The sequence below is a fragment of the Littorina saxatilis genome, linkage group LG12 (genome assembly GCF_037325665.1).
Source record: "Littorina saxatilis isolate snail1 linkage group LG12, US_GU_Lsax_2.0, whole genome shotgun sequence".
In the NCBI taxonomy this organism is placed as follows: Eukaryota; Metazoa; Mollusca; class Gastropoda; order Littorinimorpha; family Littorinidae; genus Littorina; species Littorina saxatilis.
Window position 1 is genome coordinate 24288996 of NC_090256.1, and position 24211 is coordinate 24313206.

General features: G+C 43.5%; 1 protein-coding gene across 1 annotated transcript in view; it reads left to right on the forward strand.

Annotated features, from left to right (window-relative positions):
• The window catches only part of LOC138981578 (catenin alpha-2-like), a 33149-nt gene that overhangs the window by 6289 nt on the left and 2649 nt on the right, over window positions 1–24211 (forward strand). The window contains exons 7-20 of the mRNA XM_070354541.1: window positions 386–589; window positions 3224–3304; window positions 3679–3831; window positions 5574–5666; window positions 6249–6405; window positions 7874–8074; window positions 8532–8683; window positions 9127–9184; window positions 9544–9635; window positions 10797–10927; window positions 13331–13436; window positions 21356–21490; window positions 23543–23635; window positions 23950–23970. Coding sequence (XP_070210642.1) covers window positions 386–589; window positions 3224–3304; window positions 3679–3831; window positions 5574–5666; window positions 6249–6405; window positions 7874–8074; window positions 8532–8683; window positions 9127–9184; window positions 9544–9635; window positions 10797–10927; window positions 13331–13436; window positions 21356–21490; window positions 23543–23635; window positions 23950–23970 — 1677 coding nt within the window. The remainder of the gene's footprint in view (window positions 1–385; window positions 590–3223; window positions 3305–3678; window positions 3832–5573; window positions 5667–6248; window positions 6406–7873; window positions 8075–8531; window positions 8684–9126; window positions 9185–9543; window positions 9636–10796; window positions 10928–13330; window positions 13437–21355; window positions 21491–23542; window positions 23636–23949; window positions 23971–24211) is intronic.

Here is a 24211-nt window from a genome sequence, read left to right on the forward strand (position 1 = left end):
GGTTGCTATTTTCATCTCTGTTTCCATGGTTATATTTAATGACAATCAATATATTTTTTAAAGTCTCTGATTTGCACTTTTTCTTTTAGAACTGCTGTAGAAAGGTTAAACTTCCAAACAAGCAGAGATATCTCACAAGAACTGACCCGACTGTTTTGAAAGTAGAAACTGTCCGGGGTAAAACAAATTCAAACATCACCTCCATATTTAAAATCGTAAAACTTACAGATTTTAGAATTGAAAAATGATGGTGTTCAGTTACCACTGGATTGTAATGTAAATTCTCTTTTGAGATAATAAAGTATTATTGTATGGTATGGTATGGTATGGTATTGTATTGCTCATCCGGTCACAGATATTTCATTCTGTTGTTTTCATTTTTCAGCAAAAGATCATCATGGACCCATTGTCTTACAATGAAATCCGCTCACGCCCATCACTGGAAGAGCGCTTGGAAAGCATTATCAGTGGAGCTGCTCTGATGGCGGATTCGTCTTGTACACGAGATGATCGCCGAGAGCGTATTGTACAGGAGTGTAATGCTGTGCGTCAGGCTTTGCAAGATCTTCTTACAGAGTACGAGAAAAATGTAAGTGCTTTTTTCTCCTGTTTTCCTGTAGTTTGTCCTTCATTTTTTAGCCGGACACAAAGTTGTATGTATTTATTTTTTGTTATTTAACGGGGGAAAAAACAAGGATATGTTTGGAACGACAAAAACAGAAATCACTTTGGCCTGATGGCTTAGTTTATGATCTTGATTTAATCTATCTGAGTTGCTAAATATTACAATAGTGAATACCAGTAAAGGTTTAGAAAACATTGTTACACATTGTTTTGAAACATAAGGCTTAAATTAATTCTAATGTATTCTTCTGTGCATACATTTTGGGGGATTTTTCTGAAAATAATATTTTAATTATGTGACAAACAGTGCAGGAAACCATCATCTAAAAGTAAAGCAGTACAGGTAAACTTGATAGCATCCTGCATGATTAGTCAACCTGGATGTGTGTTTTTGAGATGACCGTGACATTTATTTTGCCAATGTATCAGATTTTCTTGATGAAGTAGGTTGAACATGTATGAATTTTAGCTTTGTTGTCAGATATATATCAGCATGAGAATGTTAACTGTTGTGTAATTTGACCATTGCAGGATTTTTGCTAGGGGTATTATTATTTTATTTCTGAATTTTTTTCCAATTCATGAACTGGGTCCATTTTGGGCGTTGTTAGTTGAGCGAGTGGAGTTTTGAGTACAGCTGAATAAGAGGGACCTGGGTTGAGAATTGAGCAAAAGTTAAAAAAGTTACATTCACTTTTAAAAAAAGCCTTGGAAACTTAACTTTCAGCAGAATTGTACACAGATCTGTTTCTTTATTAAGCAAGTGATTTATTCCCTGCAACGAAATCCATTTGATTTATCAAGTTTGAGCATGGATTTGCCATTTTCTATAGCTGTTTTCAGCATGGATTGCATGAATACATCAAAGAGATTATCTGAAAACGTATGTCTGGGTTTGTTAGATGCATGCACATCCATCCATCCATCCAACTAAAGTCAAAAAACAAATTATTCTGAAAATTTCAGTGGAATAAGAGACAGAAAAGCATGTGTTCGAATGGATACCTAAAAATCAGTGCAAACACAACAAAATCAAAGAACATTTTTACTTAAATGTTTGGTGTCATAGTCAGAGTTCGGCATTTTAGACAAGTGAAAAGGTGGTCTTGGAGTTGTAGAAAGAAAATCAAAAGTTAACTAAGAGTAAGAGTTTTTTAAATATTTATTTTAAGTGTCCTTTTGAATTAATAGGGCATTTTTGAATATTTATCAAAGTATAAATTGCATGTTTTCATCAGTAAAGTTATTGTGCATGCTTCACTTGGTATGAACGTGATTGTGAAGATGCCATAAAAAGCAGAATCAAACTTTTGTATTTTTATATCATGATGGTAGGCTTGAATGATAATTGATATTGAAATCGTGGTTTTATTTTTGTGTTTAACTCATTCGAGGCGCGTCTAAATTGTCCCTGTGTTCCCTCAAATCGCACAATTTTGACCCATTTTTAAACAAATAATAAAAATCAACAACACAAAATAACCTTACCTACCTTACATTTTTGCACAGTTTGAAACTTGCTCTTTTAGAAAATATATGAAACATTTGAAAGAACATACCTTTTGTTGTCTTCACATCCAGTCAAACTACCTCTTTGAAGCAAAAAAAACAAAACTTTCTACGTCATGGGTTCATCATACACAATGTCATGATCGACACTTTCATTGTCCGAATCATCACCCAAATTATCGTCCTTTGGCACGAACTCGTCACCAGAATCTAAAATATCATCTCCACTATCATCATCACTAAGGTCAAGATCAGAACCGTACTGAATAACAAGTTCTAGCACTCTTTTCAAGTTACTACGTCTTGTAGCAGAACGATCCGCCATCTTGGAAAAGTCAAGACCTGTGGGTCGCACACTGTCAACAAAATCAAATTAATCCCAACAATTGAAGGGAAGGAACTGTTTACAGTGAATGGTTCCACTGTAGACAGATAGAAGTTTATTGCGGGGGTTGTTTCCCTTGGTCAGCAGGGCCGTTTACACCGTTAAAAATTTGTGGTATCCGTCGGAACTAAACTACAGACGTGCGGACAACGCTAAACACAGGTGTCGGAATTCCAATTCCGATACACAGCGAATGAGTTAATGTATACTACTTAATTAATGCTATGTTTCTTTTTCAAAGAACTTTTCTTCTGTTATTTTCTTCAGCTATTTACTTAAAATGTATAATTCAATGAGCTGAAATGAGCTATTTCAATAACATGTTTGTCGAGGAAGGATTTTGTTTATTTGAAGGTTGGACTGCATGGGTCCTTACTCTTCCTTTTCTGTTCATAATTCTGATCACGTCGAACGCTGAAGAAGAAGAAAAAAAAATTTCCGATCACAAGTGAACCAAAAGTGGGGGACAAACCAAAAAGTGGGGGACAAATTGAATCTGTCAGTATGTTATGTGGCAGTTCAGTGGGGATCATAAGAAAATGCAGACCTGTATCCGACATGCAAAGTAAAAAGGTAGATAATATAAACATCAGAGGTCATACAGGTATAATAGTGCTTACTTTGAAGGAATTTTGGGGACTGAGTTGACTTTTAATTCATGATTTTAATTTATAATTCATGATTTACTTTTAATTCCTGTTTCAGGCTGGCAGACGTGAACCCAGCGAGAACTTGGAGAAGGCCATTGACAACATGTGTAAGAAGACCCGCGACTTGAGACGACAGGTATGGTTGCTGATATTTTGTCCATTTTGTGTCAACTTTCTTTGTGCAGAAAGGACATGGTTACTCTGGATGGTCAAAAATTGCTCACAAAAAGTGATTTATAGGCTTGAAGGCCATGAACAGTTCCACTGTAGAGTTCTTTGGTTTCTTTTTTCGGGAAGAGGGGGGAGCTAATAATAAGTGCATCAGGCGCAGAATTCATAACTACTGCCAAGTTCATAAAGGCTTAACGCTTCACAGTTCAAGACATTTCTAGTCTACATTTCAACAAAGAAGCTTCAGGCCTTATCCCAGACATTTTTCCCGTAATGATAAAAACGGTCATACACGTAAAACTCCACTCATGCAGAAGGTACTCTCTTTGTGTGTTGCAGCTGCGCAAGGCCGTGGTGGACCACGTATCGGACACATTCCTCGAGACCAATGTCCCCCTGCTGGTGTTGATCGAGGCGGCCAAGGCGGGCGACGAGAGAGGGGTGGAGGAGTACGCCCAGGTCTTTACAGAGCATGCCAATAAGCTGGTGGAGGTAAGCTTGAGTGAGAGAAATGGTGAAAGAGCTGGTAAGCTAAGAGTGAGAGAGAAATGGTGAAAGTGCTGGTAAGCTAAGAGTGAGAGAGAAATGGTGAAAGTGCTGGTAAGCTAAGAGTGAGAGAAATGGTGAAAGAGCTGGTCAGCTAAGAGTGAGAGAGAAAGAAATAGTAGAAGTGCTGGTAAGCTAAGAGTGAGAGAGAAATGGTCAAAGTGCTGGTAAGCTAAGAGTGAGAAAAAAATGGTAGAAGTGCTGGTGAGCTAAGAGTGAGAGAGAAATGGTGAAAGTGCTGGTGAGCTAAGAGTGAGAGAGAAATGGTGAAAGTGCTGGTAAGCTAAGAGTGAGAGAGAAATGGTGAAAGTGCTGGTAAGCTAAGAGTGAGAGAGAAATGGTGAAAGAGCTGGTAAGCTAAGAGTGAGAGAAATGGTGAAAGAGCTGGTCAGCTAAGAGTGAGAGAGAAATGGTGAGAGTGCTGGTAAGCTAAGAGTGAGAGAGAAATGGTGAAAGTGCTGGTAAGCTAAGAGTGAGAAAGAAATGGTAGAAGTGCTGGTCAGCTAAGAGTGAAAGTGCTGGTAAGCTAAGAGTGAGAGAGACATGGTGAAAGTGCTGGTAAGCTAAGAGTGAGAGAGAAATGGTGAAAGTGCTGGTAAGCTAAGAGTGAGGGAGAAATGGTGAAAGTGCTGGTAAGCTAAGAGTGAGAGAGAAATGGTGAGAGTGCTGGTAAGCTAAGAGTGAGAGAGAAATGGTGAAAGTGCTGGTGAGCTAAGAGTGAGAGAGAAATGGTGAAAGTGCTGGTGAGCTAAGAGTGAGAGAGAAATGGTGAAAGTGCTGGTAAGCTAAGAGTGAAAGTGCTGGTAAGCTAAGAGTGAGAGGGAAACGGTGAAAGTGCTGGTAAGCTAAGAGTGAGAGAGAAATGTTAGAAGTGCTGGGGGAGGTAAGCATGAGAGAGAAATGGTGAAAGAGCTGGTAAGCTAAGAGCGAGAGAGAAATAGTGAAAGAGCTGGTGGAGGTAAGCATGAGAGAGAAATGGTAGAAGTTCTGTTTTGTGTGCATTTGTGTACAGCTAGAAGAACACGAAGGTGAATAATGACATGTGTGGGTGGTGGATTCTGTTGGATAAAGTCGTGGTTGGATCCATAAAAGCTTGTTTGTTTGTTATTTGATAGAGAAGAAAATCAAAAGTTATTTTGTTTTTGTGTGTGTCATCACTGATGTTTTGTTATGTGCATATGTGTATCGTAATAACGAAGCGCCTAATCCGTGTATGAAATAGGAAAAAAATCAAAGAGACCGCTTGAGTACCAGTCAAACAACTTGTGATAATGCATGTTTCAGCTACTAGGTACTGCCCTGCCTTTGATCTGGCCGCACACACAGATTTCCACTCTGTTAAACTCGGTCACTGACCGGTCACTGACCCCGGTGCAGGAAGTGTTTCCTCTCTCAGATATGACAGGGGAACCACCTCTCATGGCAAAAACTGGGTCATTGACCCCTGGGAAGAAGGTCGTGTCTATAAACAAGGCCACCCAGCTATCACAATGCCTTTGATCTCACGGTGCAGGAAGTGTTTCCTCTCTCAGATATGACAGGGGAACCACCTCTCATGGCAAAAACTGCGTCCAATGGGTGACTGGATTACAATTTTTTTTTAAAAGAAGGGGGTGCGTCTTGTATAAGGAAAGTACGGTACATTTTTTTATGCAGTTGAGTAAGATTTCTTCTTGTTATTGTTACAGGTTGCCAACCTAGCTTGTTCCATGTCTGCCAATGAGGAGGGAGTGAAACTGGTGCGCATGGCTGCTGCAGAGATTGACGCTTTGTGTCCACAGGTATGTACATGTACCACATATTTACTACCTCTGACCGTTTAACTGAGCTTAAGTTGCTGCAGTTTTCTTCCTTATTATTTCTCAAAATACGAGGTGCTTCATCAAGACTACCAGGTTACTTCAGCTTCATTCCTGATCACTTTTTTTTTTCAAACACATAGCGTTTTTGTTGTTGTTGATAACTCATATTTCTTAATAGTGAAAATGGGTCCAAAAGTAGCACTTACATTTTGATCAAGTGCTTTTTCAAATATCAGGTTACTTCTGTTTCATTCCTGATAACTTTTTAACTTTTGTGAACACATTTTTTGATAACTCACATTTCTGAATACAGTGGAACCCCCCTTTTAAGGCCTCCAAATATCTGAGAAAATCGGGTCTTAAAAAGGAGGGAGTCTTAAAACGGGGGTCATTTTACAGTGGTTATGAACAGAAAGTCTGAGAAAACAAGGTCTTAAAAAGGAGGGAGTCATTGGGGGGTCTTTAAAGGGGGGTTCCACTGTATAAAAAATGGGTCCAAAAGTAGCACTTACATTTCAATTCAGTGCTTTTTCAAAACAGAAGTTCACCGTTTTTCTGTAGGTTGTGAATGCTGCTCGAGTGTTGGCTGCTCGCCCGCGATCCAAGGCAGCACAGGAGAACATGGAGACTTTCAAGGAAGCCTGGGAGAAGCAAGTACGACTGCTGACAGAGACTGTGGATGACATCACCACCATCCATGACTTCCTGGCTGTCTCAGGTAAACTCTACAACTGTGTGTGTAACCAAGTGCATTCTTATTCTTCTTCAGCGTTCGATGATTGTTGTGTCTAAATTCGTTGGTCCGTGATGTTGACAAAGTGGGCTGTCAGTTTGAGGTCCTGGGTGTTACCCCACAGAACCAAGTGCAAGAAATATTCAAATTCCCTTTAGGGGCAAAGCAGGAGTGAGTTTGGTCCAAACGAATAGCCCTTTTAAAACTGCTTTGCAAAGGTTTTCAAGAGCATACCAGGAGACAACTGCAGTCAAACCCCATCACAAACAGAATTAAAAAAAACAAGAATTGTAGGTTACATAAATGTAACGTTTTGTTTTGTCAATAATTCAACGTTCCAATAACCCACAACTCTCGTTTGTTTATTCTGAATTTTGGAACGTTAGTAGTCTATCAGTTTTGGGATTCCCATCACAAACAGCTCCCCTTATCTGGCTGGTGTCTTACCAGCGTCGAACAAGAATTGTAGAGCTACTATAAATAGCCCACGCTCTAGGCCGGCAGTCAACTCTGTCGGTGCAGAGCATCTGCTGTGAAAGGGGGACTACTGAGTCACCCTGTTACACATGTGTTCCTGTCGCAGTGGAATCTGATCAGGAGAGAAGGTTAATTATTCATGTATTGTAGCAGTCTTTGCAGATGTGTAGTTCGTAGAAACTGTATCTACAGACTACGAAAGCAAAAACATTCTAATGAAATTATCCAGTTGCAGGAGACACATGGCAGCAGCTAACTTACTTGGTTATTTCCTAATTGATAATAGCTGTTTGCTTCAAACAGATATGATAACCCTTCTCTACTAACTTCTGAGAGAAGGTCGCATCACTCTCGATGCCGTGAACCTAATTAGGATCTTTTTCTTGTTTTTTCTCTATTTCTGCCTCCCCAAAGTCCTTTTACTTTCCTTTTCTCACCCATAAAATTCTTCACTTATTACCCTTGTTAAGTGGTTCTTGTATAGAATATAGTCAATGTTTGTAAAGATTTTAGTCAAGCAGTATGTAAGAAATGTTTAGTCCTTTGTACTGGAAACTTGCATTCTCCCAGTAAGGTCATATATTGTACTACGTTGCAAGCCCCTGGAGCAATTTTTTTATTAGTGCTTTTGTGAACAAGAAACACTTAACAAGTGGCTCTATCCCATCTCCCCCCTTTCCCCTATCCCATCTCCCCCCTTTCCCTCGTCGCGGTATAACCTTCGTGGTTGAAAACGACGTTAAACACCAAATAAAGAAAGAAAGATATGATAACCACTGACTTTTCATAATGTTGCTAAATCTCCTTCACCGTGGCCCTTTGTTTTTTGTTTGTTTTTGTTTTTAAATCATCTTAAGTCGGGGAAACACCCGGGAACATGCCCATAATGGTTTAACAGTAAGAACGTTACAAAACATTTATCATGATAATGTTGCCAGAAAATATAATAACATTTTGCTTTTTTTGGTGTCATCAGAAAACCACATTTTGGAAGACGTCAACAAGTGCGTCATCGCTCTGCAGGAGAGTGATGCTGATACACTTGACCGCACAGCAGGTGCCATTCGCGGCCGTTCAGCGCGTGTGTGCAACGTGGTAACGGCTGAGATGGATAACTTCGAGCCAGGGCGCTACACCGAGCGGGTCATGGAAGCGGTCACAATGCTTAGGGACCAGAGTATGGTTTTTTTTTCGCATGTCTTTCTATGTGTTTTGTGCTAAGTGTTGAACTCTCTGAGAGAAGGTTTCAAGTGTAAAGAGGAACCTCATTGTTGGTTAACCTTCACCAGATCACGCTTTGGACTACACAGTCCGGATAATGTGGATCAAATATGACCCATACTTTAGAAGAAGAGAGGCTCTGGGTCATCCACAATCCAGGAAGCACAGTGAAGGTTAAAGAACTCCACTGGAAACAAAACTAAAATGTAGCTGATTAGGAAAATGCTGTAACTTTTTCATTTGTTGTTTATGTTATTTATCTTGAAGCTAAACATTCCATTCCATTGATAAATTTAATCAATGATTTTGAATGTTGTATACATGTATTCAGTGCCTTTTTCATTCGCCTGATATGCTGCTTACCATCTGTTCGTACCATTCTTCTTTCATCTTCATCTCATGGTGTGTTTCAGTCATTAGCAACTTCGCGGAAAAAGTGGAGGTTGCAGTTGATGCTCTGAACGCGAGGCCTACACAAGACATTGATGAGAATGAGTTTATCGAAGCCAGCCGTCTGGTGTATGATGGCGTCAGAGACATCAGGCAGGCGGTTCTGCTGAATGGCGTATGTACTTTTCTTATTACTTTTGTGTTTGACTGAACTGAATGGATTAGGTTGAGGGTAGCTCACCCACCCGACAGAGTGTCTGATCAGAATGATGAATAGCTGTGAGTGTTTGAATTTGCAAGTTAACCGTCTAATTTCTAATTGGGGAAAAAAAAACAAGAAATGTTTGTAATTGGAATGTTGTATTTCATTGTGTGTGTGTGTGTGTGCGCATGTGTGTTTTATCTGCTGTACATTGCCATGAGCTCTAGCGAGAAGTGCAAAAAATGAAAAATTTACTAGTACATTTGTAGGTCGACCTGGTGGTCTTTGTATTGGTCTGTGGATGACCCCACAAATGTTGAGCCTATCAAAAGAAAAATTAAATGTAGTGGGACAGAAGTTTCTTAACGCTTTTATAATTTTGCTGTTATTATTGTCTTTTTTGTCGCTTTGTGCAGATTGATGTGGATGACTCGGACAGCGAAGTGGAAGTTGAAGATGAATATGAGGCATACAGTAAGTTATTGCCTTCATCATTTTAGCTTTTATCTATTTAGTGGTATGTAATGTATTTTGTGTGTGTGTGTGTGTTGCTTTTGATCACACCATAGATACACTCATCTTTGCTCTTTTATTCAGGGATGCATTTAGGAATTATAGATATTCAGCTCCACATGTAGAGATGTGTATATATCAGGTGAAACCATTGTTTGTAAATGGTCAAGCAGACACTGATAGGATAAAGACAAAACAGCTCTAGTTTATTAAGCTCAGTATACAATATTTTTGTCATTACTAAATATTTTCTTTAAAGTATTTTAAAGATAGAATATACTTCATTGCCTAAAGATTGACATCTTGGATTTGATTTTCAGCGAGCGTAGCGGATGGAGATGAATATGGAAAGAGTGACCGTGCCATGATGCGACAGTTGCCAGAAGAGGAACGTGAGAAGATCATGGCACAGGTACGGTAACAGCTTACTTGAGGCAGAAATCATGCTAGACTTGGGACTAGGTCACTTGACTGAAGGGCCACATTCCAGAAATAACTCTGTTGGGGTTTTGAACGGCTGTGGAAGGGTTGTCACCACCTGAAGCTGAGTGGAGCGAAAATGGTGGCAGTGATTCGGTGAGCTCCGAAGTGCAGGCTTTCGGAAGATAAAAAATACATCGAGCGGACAATCATTAAACCATAAAGACACCAAGAAGGTAGGAATGAAAAGCCAAGAGACTTTCAGAAACCCGAAAAAGACTTGCTTAGATTCCAAAATCAATTATCAAAATACAAGAAAGGGTAAGTTTATGGAACTCCTTTGAAGACCTTGGATTTCGGGATTTTCTGTTAGAAACATGTGAAAATGTATCTCGGTTTTAACTCTCTCCCTTTGTAGACCTTGTTTTCTTTGATTTTCTGTTTAAACCCTTTGTAAAGGAACCCCCAAATTAAGGTTGCCTCTAGGGCGGGGATGTAGCTCAGTCGGTAGCGCGCTGGATTTGTATCCAGTTGGCCGCTGTCAGCGTGAGTTCGTCCCCACGTTCGGCGAGAGATTTATTTCTCAGAGTCAACTTTGTGTGCAGACTCTCCTCGGTGTCCGAACACCCCCGTGTGTACACGCAATCACAAGACCAAGTGCGCACAAAAAAGATCCTGTAATCCATGTCAGAGTTCGGTGGGTTATAGAAACACGAAAATACCCAGCATGCTTCCTCCAAAAAGGGCGTATGGCTGCCTTAATGGCGGGGTAAAAACGGTCATACACGTAAAATTCCACTCGTGCAAAAAACACGAGTGTACGTGGGAGTTTCAGCCCACGAACACAGAAGAAGACAGCAGAAGAAGAAGTAGACCTGATTTTGTCAGTTTTTTGGGCGGTCTTAAAAAAGGGGATTCACTGCAGTCTATTGACGTTACTCTGTGAATAATCTGCTCAGGTGTATCATGTGTATCAATTTTTACCTGTTGACTGCACAACATGAGGACGCAAGTAAGCTGAGAGAAATTAGATAATAAAATTCTTGTTTTTTTGCCAAGTTGAATTTTTTTTTCTGTTGACTGCACAACATGAGAACCATGCAAGTAAGCTGAGAGAAATGAGATCAATGAAATGCTTCTTGTTTTTTTCCAGTTTGAAATGTTCCGCATGGAGAAAGTCAAGCTTGACCTTGAAGTGGCCAAGTGGGATGACAGTGGTAACGACATCATCGTCATGGCCAAACAGATGTGTATGATCATGATGGAGATGACTGACTTTACCAGGTACACTTTGGTTTTGAGAGAGAGAGAGAGCGTGTGTGTTTCACTCTGTGTACATGTGAGAGTGTGTGTTTGTGTATGAATGTATGTGTGTGTGTGTGTGCGTGCATATATATATATATACTAGAGGAATACCCGGCTTCGCCGGGGTGAATCGCGAGACAGAGACAGACAGCGTGGCGGTTCATCACAATCACCTCTGCAGGCAAAGTCCTGTCAAACGGGATTGAGAATTTTAGAGCTTATTTCTTAGCCCTATATTATCTGTTGTGGCTTCTCAAATGCCAGAACATACAGACAGACAAAAGCCGCTAGACCCCATCACAAACAGAACTCTACAATCCACAGGTTTTTGCCCACACACAAACACACACACAGAGAAGCCGTATATATATATATATATATGTATATCTATATCTATAAATATATAGAGATAGGTGAGAGTGTATTTTTCGCGTGGCTATAAATTGATTCGACCTTTTCACTTTGACAGTAAGAACAACTTACGGGTGCAAGGGAAGCGTTCTGGACAGCGCAGTGACATTCTAAAAATAGTTACTCAGAAACGGGAATTTGGGGTGAACGGCGCGAGACAGAGACAGACAGCGTGGCGGTTCACCACAATCACCTTTGAAGGCGAAGTCCTGTCAAACGGGATTGAGAATTTTAGAGCTTATTTCTTGGCCCTATATTATCTGCTGTGGCTTCTCACATGCCAGAACATACAGACAGACAAAAGCCGCTAGACCACATCACAAACAGAACTCTACAATACACAGGTTTTTGCCCACACACACACACAAACACCCACACACACAGAGAAGCCGTATATATATATATGCATATCTGTATCTATAAATATATAGAGATAGGTGAGAGTGTATTTTTCGCGTGGCTATAAATTGATTCGACCTTTTCACTTTGACAGTAAGAACAACTTACGGGTGCAAGGGAAGCGTTGTGGACAGCGCAGTGGACAGCGCAGTGACATTCTAAAAATAGTAATAGTAACTTAGAACTGAACGGGAAAGCCACACGAAGGAAGGGAGATAAACGCCAAACACTGGAGAAGATAAGGAAGAGTTACTTATAATGGTGAAATGAACACAAAAACGAAAATGAGTTCAGCGCTGCGCGCTGAGAGCACGTGTTGAAATATCTCATCGATGATATTGTGTCCGGGGTGTAGCTGAATACGGTGTCCAAATTTGAAAAAGATCCACCGAGAACTTTGGCGTTGTGATGTGGTGTAGCGGCTATGGTGTGTCGGTATGGGGGCCCGGGTAGCTGAGGTGGAACCAAAATAGCTGAGGTGGAACCAAAATCGGTTCCGCGCTGCGCGCTGAGAGCACGTGTTGAAATATCGACCAGGTTGTGTCGTGTCCCGGGTCTACCTGAATATGCCCACCAAATTTGAAGCAGATCCATCGAGAACTTTGGCCGTGCATCGCGCACAGACAGATACACAGACACACAGACACACAGACACACAGACACACAGACACTAGTCGTATATATATAGATATATACTAGATGATTACCCGCTTCGCCGGGAAGAAGTAGAGCCGAATACCCGGCCGTCGCCGGGGACCCGGCTTTGCCGGGTGTACGCCGGCATCGCCGGCGCACGAAGGAAGGGAGATCTAAAAATAGTAACGTGCAGTGACCTTCTAAATATAAACGTACAAACGGGAATATCGATTGACGCCAGCGCACGAAGGAAGGGAGATCTAAAAATAGTAACGTGCAGTGAAAAACGAAAATCGGTTCAGCGCTGCGCGCTGAGAGCACGTGTTGAAATATCTCATCGATCAGGTTGTGTCCGGGGTCTCTGTCAATAAGCCCACCAAATTTGAAGCAGATCCATCGAGAACTTTGGCCGTGCATGGCGATCAATCACACACACACACACACACACACACACACAGACACAAGTCGTATATATATATATATATATATATGCGTGCATTGGTGTGTTCGTTGCTGTAAACCTGTGTGACTATCACCACAAATTCTTGCAGTTTAAACCCTATTAATCAGGTTTCCAAAATGGAAATGCATTGCCGTGTCTGCGTTTTGATTGTTATCATGTGTACATGATGCGGTTCATTTACAGTTTCTATTCATTGTTGTCACTTACATTATGCGGTTCATTCACAGTTTCTATTTATTGTTGTCACTTACATAATGCGGTTCATTCACAGTTTCTATTTATTGTTGTCACTTGCATAAAGCGGTTCATTCACAGTTTCTATTTATTGTTGTCACTTACATAATGCGGTTCATTCACAGTTTCTATTTATTGTTGTCACTTACATAATGCGGTTCATTCACAGTTTCTATTTATTGTTGTCACTTGCATAAAGCGGTTCATTCACAGTTTCTATTCATTGTTGTCACTTGCAGAGGGCGTGGTCCTCTGAAGAACACCATGGATGTAATCAGCGCTGCCAAGAAAATCTCTGAAGTGGGCACAAACCTGGATAAACTGGCCAACAACATTGCCGATGAGGTGGGTTTGGCATGCTTCAGATAGCCCTGTGAAAGTGACTTCACATACTGAAAGAATAGTGACATTTTTAGATTCATTCAGAATGAAAATAAAGCTCACACAGGGCTATGGGTTTAACCCTTGCAGTCCCAGTGTCCCAATTTAGCCACAGCAAATGTCAGCGCTGACATTACTATATTTTCTAATCAAATGAAAGAATGGCTTATTAGCTTTCATCTATGAAACAAGGAAGTCAATTTGTCCACTGGTTTAAAAGATATAAGTAGTTGAAAACCAAAACAAAGATTCTGTGGGGCTGGTATTACAGCCAAACCTGCCCTTGCAACTGCCTCTCGAAAGCGACCACCTGCTCACATATTCCACTAAGAAGAATCCGTTTTTGTCGACAGGTTTGTCGTCCAGAAGTCTAGAAGTTAGAGTAGAACGAATAGGGCTGAAATGGTTAAAATATATTGAGCTGGATATCCGATTAACAAAAGGTGAATGTGTGTCTAACAGTTTTAGGGAGGGGCTGAAGGTATGGATGAGTGAAACTATCAATCAGTTTCAGTTTGACAGTAAGGTAATAATGAGAGAGTATCTCCTGAACAATTTCTTTGCCTGGTGTTTTATTTATTCTTTGGTCATGTACTTAATCAATCATTATAATTACATATTCTTACGCCGAATCACATAATTTGCATTGACCCACTTCGATGCTTAGGTTATGATAAAAGCTACCCCGTCTAGGTATAAGGGGAGCAACCCCAACTAAAAAAGTGACTGCACCAGAATGACTGACACCCTGGGTTACGTCCCATGTAGCCTACTACGTCATCAATGGTGCTGGTCACGTGATACCCCTTCAATCGACTACTATCACTCAAGGGTGACGGTTGTGTTCGCTTTTGCTCTGGCTTGTTTTGTGTCTACGGCACCCACCGGCCTCGGCCCCCGTCTACTTCTTGCTGGCTTGCAGCTGGTGAGATCGTTCATATTTTCTTGTATGTTTTATTGCTTCTGCGGTGAATTTCTCATGTCCGTTGGACTCTGAAGTTTTCAGCAGTTGTTTGGCTTCCTCACGGTCGCCATTTGCATTAGCACGTTGTCTGGCTTCTGTTGTTTTAGTCCGTGTTCGGTCTATTATCGCTGTTGTAGCTTGCTTTGTAGCTTGCTTTGTAGCTGCCGTTGGTAGCTTTTACGCATGTGCTTATCTATTTGCTTGCTTGCTTCTGAAATGTTTGTGTCTGTACGGACTTGATTATTTTCAGACTTGTGGCTTCCTCCTTGGTCGCCATTTTTAGCTAGCATGTTGTTGTTATGTTGATTTTTCGTCCGTACTCGGACGCTTAACTCTTCTTATAGCTAGTTGTTTAGCTGCCTTTGGTAGCTCCTAAACTGGTTTTAGCTGCCCTCTTTGCTGGCTTCTGAAAGGTTGGCGTCCGTTCGGACTTTGCTAGTTTCAGTTGTTTGTTTATTTTTCTCTCGGTGCTTACATGGCCGTTAATGAGAATTAGAGGGAGCTAAGGCCGAGGGTTAGGGCTTGGGCCCTGCTAAGCTCTATTCCTCAGCAGCCTCTTCTTTTGAAGAACTCCGTTGTTGTTCATGTTGGCACAATTTTAGGCAATTTTTACGTTGTTCTGTGCCGTTTTTCTGTTACGGACGATTGGCCGTCTGGCTCTCAGCCGTCCGTCTTGGCCTCTAAGGCTGTCGTTTTACGTCTGTTTCGGCTCCAGAGTCTAGGGCTCTGGGGTCTGCCCTTATCTTTTGCTTATTTCCAGAAATAGATTCCCTCGTTCGCGAGGTTTTGCCGCGGCGGACTTCGTCGCCAGCTCTGCCCCCCGCCTGGGGGTTAGGCGACGTTCTCTCCTTCAGACTCTGGGTCTTCTCCGGACCAGGCTGCTGTCCACCGTGATGTTTCTGGACGGTCCCGTGGGGATCTTCTTCTCCTCTTCCTGGCCGGCATTTGTTGCCTTCCGCTTGCGGTAGCGCAACAGTGCATGTCCCTCCGGGGATCCGGCCACAACAAGGTTGGTGTCTGCAGCAGCCGTTTACGGCAGCTGCACTTCCGGTTTCCGGAATCGGATGTTCTCCTGCTAGTGAGCAGACGGTGTTCACGTCAGGTCTGAACCTCTCCGTACTCCAGCAGTCGGTTCCGACAGCTGGGCTTCCTGCTGTTGCAGGAAGTAGGGGTTCACCGGCTAGTGAGCAGACGGTGTTCACGTCCGGACCGAACCCCGCCTTACATCAGCAGTCGTCCGCGACAGCTGCTTCCGGCTCAGGCCGGAAGTAAAAGGCTCACTGGCTAGTGTTCGGACTACGTTCACGTCCGGTTTGAGCCTTGCCTTACGTCAGCAGTCGTCCGCGGCAGCTGCGCTTCCGGTTCCGGCCGGAAGTGTAGGTTCACCGGTAGTGCACAGGCTGCTGTCACGTCCGGTTTGGGCCTTACCCTACGTCAGCAGTCGTCAGCGTCAGCTGGGCTTCCGGTTCCGGCCGGAAGTGTAGGTTCACTGGTTAGTGCTCAGGCTGCTGTCACTTCTGGTTCGAGCCTTTACCTACTTCAGCAGTCGTCCGCGACAGCGCCGCTTCCGGTTACGGCCGGAAGCGTAGGTTCACTGGTTAGTGTACAGACTGCTGTCACGTCCGGTTTCGAGCCTTGCCCTACGGCAGCAGTCGTACGCGACGGCTGTGCTTCCAGTTCCGGCTGGAAGTATCGGTTCACTGGTTAGTGCACAGGCTACTGGCACGTTCAGTTCGAACCTTGCCTTACGGCGGCGGTCGTACGCGACCTCTGCGCTTCTGGCTGCGGACGGAAGTGTGAGCTCACCGGTTAGTGCACAGGCTGCTGTCACTTCTGGTTCGAGCTTGCCCTACTTCAGCAGTCGTCCGCGACAGCTTTGCTTCTGGTTCCGGCTGGAAGCGTAGGTTCACTGGTTAGTGCACGGACTACGGTCACGTTCGGTTTGAACCTTGCCTTATGTCGGCGATCGTTCGCGACCTCTGCGCTTCTGGCTCCGGCCGGAAGTGGGGGCTCACTGGATAGTGGACCTGCTATGGTCCCATCTGGTTTGAGTCTGGTTTTTTCGTCAGCAGTGCCCTTTGGGCTTGCAGGCTCCCTGCCTCAGGCGGATTAGCAGCTACCACACACTTCGGTAGTGGGTTCTGCCGTTCTCCTCACTTCCTGTGCCTTTGGTCTTCGACGCCTCTCATCCTCCTCTTAGTCAGGGGTGAAGTTTGGCCGTTGACTTGCAGGAAAGGGGCTTCAGGCTCCGGCCTTCCCAGCTTCGGGACATTAGCGGCTCAGAGGAAGTTGCCTTTGCCCAAGATGTCCCGGAATTTGCTGTCGTCTTTTGCCCCTCTGCGTGCACCTTTGCCGGTCACGCCGGAACTTCTTCTTTGGGGAACGTTTCGAGTCCCCTGCTCTCTGAGCAGACTCTCTTCCCCTCTGAGGAAGTGGGCAGACAGCTTTTGGAACTTGCTTCCATTTCGGAGACACTCCTTTACGGAGTCCTTGGCGCCCTTTACACTCAGTAAAGAGCAGGACGCAGGGGATGCTTTCTCCACCTTTGCTAGGGCGAATTTAGAACGGAGAAGGCCTTCCTCTCTGCACAATGCCCATACGGTCATGTACAGACGGGACTTGTTCCTCGCCCATTCCTAGTTTGTGAGGAATCAATGAGACACCCTTAGTTCTTCACCCTTGGTGGATGGGTCTCTCTTCGGCCTCCTGGCCTCTAAGGCCTCCTGGCCTTCAAGTCCTCCTGGTCTCTGAAGCCTCCTGGTCTCTTAGGCCTCCTGGCCCCCAAGGCCTCCTGGCCTCTAAGGCCTCCAAGGCCTCCTGGCCTCCAAGGCCTCTAAGGCCTCCTGGCCTCTTAGGTCTCCTGGCTTCCAAGGCCTCCTGGCCTCTAAGGCCTCCTGGTCTCCAAGGCCTCCTGGCCTCCAAGGCCTCCTGGCCTCTTAGGCCTCCTGGCCTCTAAGGTCTCCTGGCTTCCAAGGCCTCCTGGCCTTTAAGGCCTCCTGGTCTCCAAGGCCTCCTGGCCTCCTAGGCCTCCATGGCCTCCGGGCCTCTAGGGCCTCCTGGCCTCTAAGGTCTCCTGGCATCCAAGGCCTCCCTGGCCTCCTGGCCTCCAAGGAGATAAAGATTTGTAGGGACCTTCAGGTCTCTTCTTTTGCTCTTCAAGCTTTGAAGCAGCAAAACGGGCTCTACCTAAGCAGACTCAGCTTTTTCAGGCTAAGTCCTCAGCTCAGGTTTATCCGGAGAGGTTCTTCCTTTCACAGACGTCTTAGTCTGTGTTTTTTTTTGGGAACAACAGCCGGCATTAGGGCATCCGGGTTTTTTAGCCTCGGCTGGTACAACAGCCATTTCTTCCGTTGGTGGTGGTGGTTGTTGTTTGCTCTTTTGGACTCGGTCCTTGTGGGTCTTTCGCCGATTTAGACTCTGTCTTTCTCTAGCGATCGGACTTGTTCTGGTGTTTCGTCCAAACTTAAGGTTTACTTGAGTTGGCCTCGGAAGTTACATTCAGATTTTACTGAGTTTGCATTGGTTTTAGCAATGCATGGTGAGGGGTCATTCTTGTGGCCTATCACTTTTCTCAGCTTTATTGGCTAACCCTCCCCTTTCGGTGGAGGTCTAGTTAATTTCCTGGTTTCTTGGTGCGGGCTTTCAGCCCAGCATCTTTGATGGCAGGTCTACGGGCGTTCCGGCTCTCAGCCTTAGCTCGTGTAATAGTCTCCTGCCTGGCATGGGCGACTACGGTCTCCGTGTCTCTAGAATTTGTGTCTTCCTCTTCTCCCTCATCCTGCCATGAGGCGAGTCGGGTCGACTTCCGGTGGGGTGGGTTGCCTGTTACGGTCACCCTTCTACCACTTGCAACTATTACGGACTCTTGCCTGTTGTGTTCCGTGTCTGATTCTCGGTTCTGAGGTATCAGACGTGTTTGGTTTTTCAGCCAGACTCAGGAATTTTCTGGGCTCGGTCGGCCGCGAAATTTACTTCGGGCCCTTCTTCTTGAGAACTCTCGTTCAGGGAGTCTTAAGGCTGGTTAGCTTCACAGTTTTCTGTTTTTCCTTTCCAGTCTCGTTTCTGTTTTGGGTTTTTGATTTTCTTTCATTTACCTACAAGCAGACTGCTTTGTGATCACTCTGACTTTAGTCTTTTCGGTTAGAGTCACCGGTCACATCAGGCTTTGGCCACCGCGTTCTCCGCTCTGCTGGCGGCTTACACTTTTCGTAGGCCGCTTCTTCATCTGTTTACCTCCCTCTGTGCTTCTGCATGGACTGGTAGTGGACTTCTGGTGACCGTCTCTTCTGAGTTGTTTCTTTGAGTTTGACTCTGTTTTTTTGTACTCAGACGTCTCTCTCTCTTTCTAGGAAACAGGTCACTCCTCTCTGGAGCTGACCGTTATCTCTCCGGCCTTTCGGGCCTCTCTCCATGCCAAGGCTTTTACTTTGGCATGATTGTCTTATGGTCCTGGGGAAGGTTGGTGCTTTTCATTTATGATCGGTCAACCTTACGCTTAGTCGTTTCCAGGGTTTTTGGCATTTCCTTCCAATAGTAAGGGGGGGGGGGGGGGGCAGCTTGTCTGTCCCTCTACTCGGCTCGGGTTATTCAAGACTTGAGCCCCTTTCTGGGCTGTTTTTGACTCACATGCGAAGCAAAAGTGAGTCTATGTACTCACCCGAGTCGTCCGTCCGTCCGTCCGTCCGGAAAACTTTAACGTTGGATATTTCTTGGACACTATTCAGTCTATCAGTATCAAATTTGGCAAGATGGTGTATGATGACAAGGCCCAAAAAAACATACATAGCATCTTGACCTTACTTCAAGGTCAAGGTCGCAGGGGCCATAAATGTTGCCTAAAAAACAGCTATTTTTCACATTTTTCCCATTTTCTCTGAAGTTTTTGAGATTGAATACCTCACCTATATATGATATATATTTTCATTTTTTTCATTTTCATTACTTTGGGCATAGTAAACCCTATCTTTTGATACCAGTTTGGTTTACCTTGCTTCAAGGTCAAGGTCACAGGAGCTCTTCAAAGTTGGATTGTATACATATTTTGAAGTGACCTTGACCCTGAACTATGGAAGATAACTGTTTCAAACTTAAAAATTATGTGGGGCACATGTTATGCTTTCATCATGAGACACATTTGGTCACATATGATCAAGGTCAAGGTCACTTTGACCCTTATGAAATGTGACCAAAATAAGGTAGTGAACCACTAAAAGTGACCATATCTCATGGTAGAAAGAGCCAATAAGCACCATTGTACTTCCTATGTCTTGAATTAACAGCTTTGTGTTCCATGCTAGGTTTAGTTATTTGACCTTGACCCTGAAGGTCAAGGTCATGTAAAGGTCAAGGTCAAGCATGTGAGTCGTATGGGCTTTGCCCTTCTTGTTTATGGTTCAGGAGATGGGAAGAAGTGCTGAGCACAGCTTACGGGCTCTCTGATGCTGTCTTTCGCATTTTTTGCCTGAGCGGCATTGCGACTGTCATTTAGGTTGGTTCTCGGTCCTCGTTCTGTCTTTTGGCAGTGGGCCAGTTCCTGGAAAGGGTTTTAGAGTGAGCTAGATGTTTTCTTTCTCACCGGCTCTTTCCCTGATGTTTGGCAGTGGGCCAGTTTTTTGTCGAGGGATTCTCTTCCCCTCCGCCTTGGCGTAGCTATCGGCTATCTTTCCCCTAGGCTCAGCCCGAGCTCTTTTTCCAGGGCCTGGGCCTCCTCCTCGGCCGTTTTACGGTCTGGGAGGTTGGATGATGTCCTGCACACAGCTTACTGGTGCTCGGCTTTTGTCTTTATCAGTTTAATAGGGAGACATTGCTGCCTTGGGCCTCTTCCTTGGCCGTCTTGCGGTCCCACAGATTGAGCGAGTTTTGAATACAGCTTATTGGCGATCAGACGATGTATTCATCAGCTTTTATCTGAGAGACATTGCTTCGCTCTGTAACGATGGATCAAGGTCCCTGCCTGCCTTGGTGGCAGCGGGCCAGTGCATTTCCAGAAATTGATGGTGAGTTTGAACTTTTTTGATCTTACCCACCGCCTGGTTGGAGTTATCTGCAAATTATGTGATTCGGCGTAAGAATATGTAATTATAATCGAAAATTTTTATCTAAATTTTGATTTGATTAATATACTTACCCGAATCACATAAGTAATTCCCTCCCGCCTGCCCCGCTCGATATTTTTAGTATGCTATTAGTCGATTGAAGGGGTATCACGTGACCAGCACCATTGATGACGTAGTAGGCTACATGGGACGTAACCCAGGGTGTCAGTCATTCTGGTGCAGTCACTTTTTTAGTTGGGGTTGCTCCCCTTATACCTAGACGGGGTAGCTTTTATCATAACCTAAGCATCGAAGTGGGTCAATGCAAATTATGTGATTCGGGTAAGTATATTAATCAAATCAAAATTTAGATAAAAATTTTCGATACTTCTTCTCTATTGGGCTGGCAGTGCACTGCTGGGTAATCAACCTGTTTAGTATGTTGTTGTTTTTTGTCTTTGGTACAGTGGAATCCCCCTCAACCCTTACACTGGTGCAATTCTGTAACACATGTCACATAGCCACTGGTGAATTAACAGAGAGAAAAATAAAGAAAAACGTTCATGTAGGTTTTCGCATCCATGGGAGGTAATCGGAACCGACCAAACAGACTGAGCCAGTAGCGCGACATATGTCGTGACAACCAGGTGACAGTATACCTAAAGTAGCGCGACATATGTCGCGACAACCAGCCTAAGGGTTAAGACCTCAGATTTTCTGTTAATAAAATCGGTACATTTACCCCCATTTTAAGACTCCCTCCTGATTTTCTCAGATTTTTAATGTCTTAAAATGGGGGTTCTACTGTATTAGTTTTTTTTTTGTTGTCTGGGTGGTAGACTGCACAATAGTGAAACTAATTGTTGGCTTTGTCTGGTGGTCAGTGTCCCGACTCCGAGTCCAAGAGGGACCTGGTGGCCTACCTGCAGAGAATCGCCCTGTACTGCCACCAGCTCAACATCACCAGCAAGGTCAAGGCTGACGTGCAGAGCGTCAGTGGAGAGCTCATCGTTTCGGGGGTAGGTTTTAACCACTATCAGAGCTGGTTGTTCCCATGGTAAGTTTCATGCATTGATAGAGCTGATTATTTCAGGGGTAGGTTTCACTGTGTCTGGGGTAAGTTTCATGCATTATTAGAGCTGATTGTGTCTGGAGGAGTTTCACGCATTATTAGAGTTGATTGTGTCTGGAGGAGTTTCACATATTATTAGAGCTGATTGTGTCTGGGGGAGTTTCACATATTATTAGAGCTGATTGTGTCTGGGGGAGTTTCACATATTATTAGAGCTGATTGTGTCTGGGGGAGTTTCACATATTATTAGAGCTGATTGTGTCTAGGGGAGTTTCACATATTAGAGCTGATTGTGTCTGGGGGAGTTTCACATATTATTAGAGTTGATTGTGTCTGGGGGAGTTTCACATATTATTAGAGTTGATTGTGTCTGGGGGAGTTTCACATATTATTAGAGTTGATTGTGTCTGGGGGAGTTTCACATATTATTAGAGCTGATTGTGTCTGGGGGAGTTTCACATATTATTAGAGCTGATTGTGTCTGGAGGAGTTTCACGCATTATTAGAGTTGATTGTGTCTGGGGGAGTTTCACATATTATTAGAGCTGATTGTGTCTGGGGGAGTTTCACATATTATTAGAGCTGATTGTGTCTGGGGGAGTTTCACATATTATTAGAGCTGATTGTGTCTGGGGGAGTTTCACATATTATTAGAGTTGATTGTGTCAGGGGTAAGTTTCACATATTATTAGAGCTGATTGTGTCTGGGGGTAAGTTTCACACATTATTTGAGTTGATTGTGTCTGGGGGAGTTTCACATATTATTAAAGTTGATTGTGTCAGGGGTAAGTTTTACATATTATTAGAGCTGATTGTGTCTGGGGGTGTTTCACATATTATTAGAGTTGATTGTGTCAGGGGAAAGTTTTACATATTATTAGAGTTGATTGTGTCAGGGGTAAGTTTCACATATTATTAGAGCTGATTGTGTCTGGGGGTAAGTTTCACACATTATTTGAGTTGATTGTGTCTGGGGGAGTTTCACATATTATTAAAGTTGATTGTGTCAGGGGTAGGTTTCACATACTGTTAGAGCTGATTGTTTCAGGGGTAAGTTTCAGGCACTATCAGAGCTGATTGTTTTAGGAATAAGTTTGCATGCATGCAAAAAGAAGAAATATGGATAGTGCCATGCTGTAAGGCAGCTCACTTTACCCAGGGAGAAAGCAACCTGAATTTGAGTGAGAAAAACTTCAAAGGACCAAATGAAATCATGGGTGAAACTAGTACGTCAATTAGGGTCAGGTAGGGTAATTTCATAATGAAATTACCTTACCTTGCACCAGATCTGTTCACTGGAATTTGATGGTTGTCCTTCGGGTCTGAAAAAGGCTTTTGCGTTCTGCAGCTTATCGGTGCACTCGGAGGTGGCTCTGCTTCTTCTTCTTCTTCGTTCGTGGGCTGAAACTCCCACGAACACTCGTGTTTTTTGCACGAGTGGAATTTTACGTGTATGACTGTTTTTTACCCCGCCATTTGCCGTTTTTGGAGAAAGCATGCTGGGTATTTTCGTGTTTCTATAACCCACCGAACTCTGACATGGATTACAGGATCTTTTTCGTGCGCACTTGGTCTTGTGCTTGCGTGTACACACGGGGGTGTTCGGACACAGAGGAGAGTCTGCACACAAAGTTGACTCTGAGAAATAAATCTCTCGCCGAACGTGGGGACGAACTCACGCTGACAGCGGCCAACTGGATACAAATCTAGCGCGCTACCGACTGAGCTACATCCCCACCCAGGTGGCTCTGCAAGCCTAGGCATACCCCTCCAGCTCCTTTGGCTTAATATTGTACCCCTGGAGATTTTCTATCACAGAGTCTTGCCGTTTCTTTGGTCGGCCTTGCTGTCTTTTCCCACATGAAAGTTCTCTGTACTGAAGGCTCCTGGGGGGTATGGGGTGTCAGGTAGTACCTTTAGCTAGGGGGGCTTACCATGTCTGGAATTTAGACTGATGTTTATTACACAACATATCTTTGCCTTTTGTGTGTTTCTCCAGCTTGACAGTGCCACCTCACTGATCCATGCTGCCAAGAACTTGATGAACGCTGTTGTGCTCACTGTCAAGGCTTGTTACGTTGCTTCTACAAAGGTCCGTATCTTAACTCTGTTGCTCATGAAATTAAGTCACTCTCTGTATTAGTGCCCATGTGGTTTTTGTTGTTGCTTGTTTTTAAATGACAAAAACAGGTCTTATGAATACCCTGTGTGTGTGTGTGTGTGTGTGTGTGTGTGTGTGTGTGTGTGTGTGTGTGTGTGTGTGTGTGTGTGTGTGTGTGTGTGTGTGTGTGTGCATTTAAAACATGCTCCATCACTGTCTTTTGGGGGGAATAGTGTTTGTAATACATGTAGAGGTAAATCTTTTTGAGTCAAATTAATAATGACACTTACCTTCTTTTTTTTCAGTACAAGAAGAACAACCCAAAGGTGAGATTGTCTTTTTTGTTGTTACTGAATCTTAGTATACTATGTATGTGAGTGAGCAAGAAAGAAAAAAATACTTATGTCTGTGAGGCACCTGCACTTCATATAAAGGTATTGCCAGTCAAATTTATCTTGTCTGATTTTGATTCTCATGTATGAGAATCTTTAGACTTTTGGTTGAAAACATTAGATTTTGATTTGCATGAATGAGAATCTTTGGATTGTTGGTTGAAATCAGATTTTT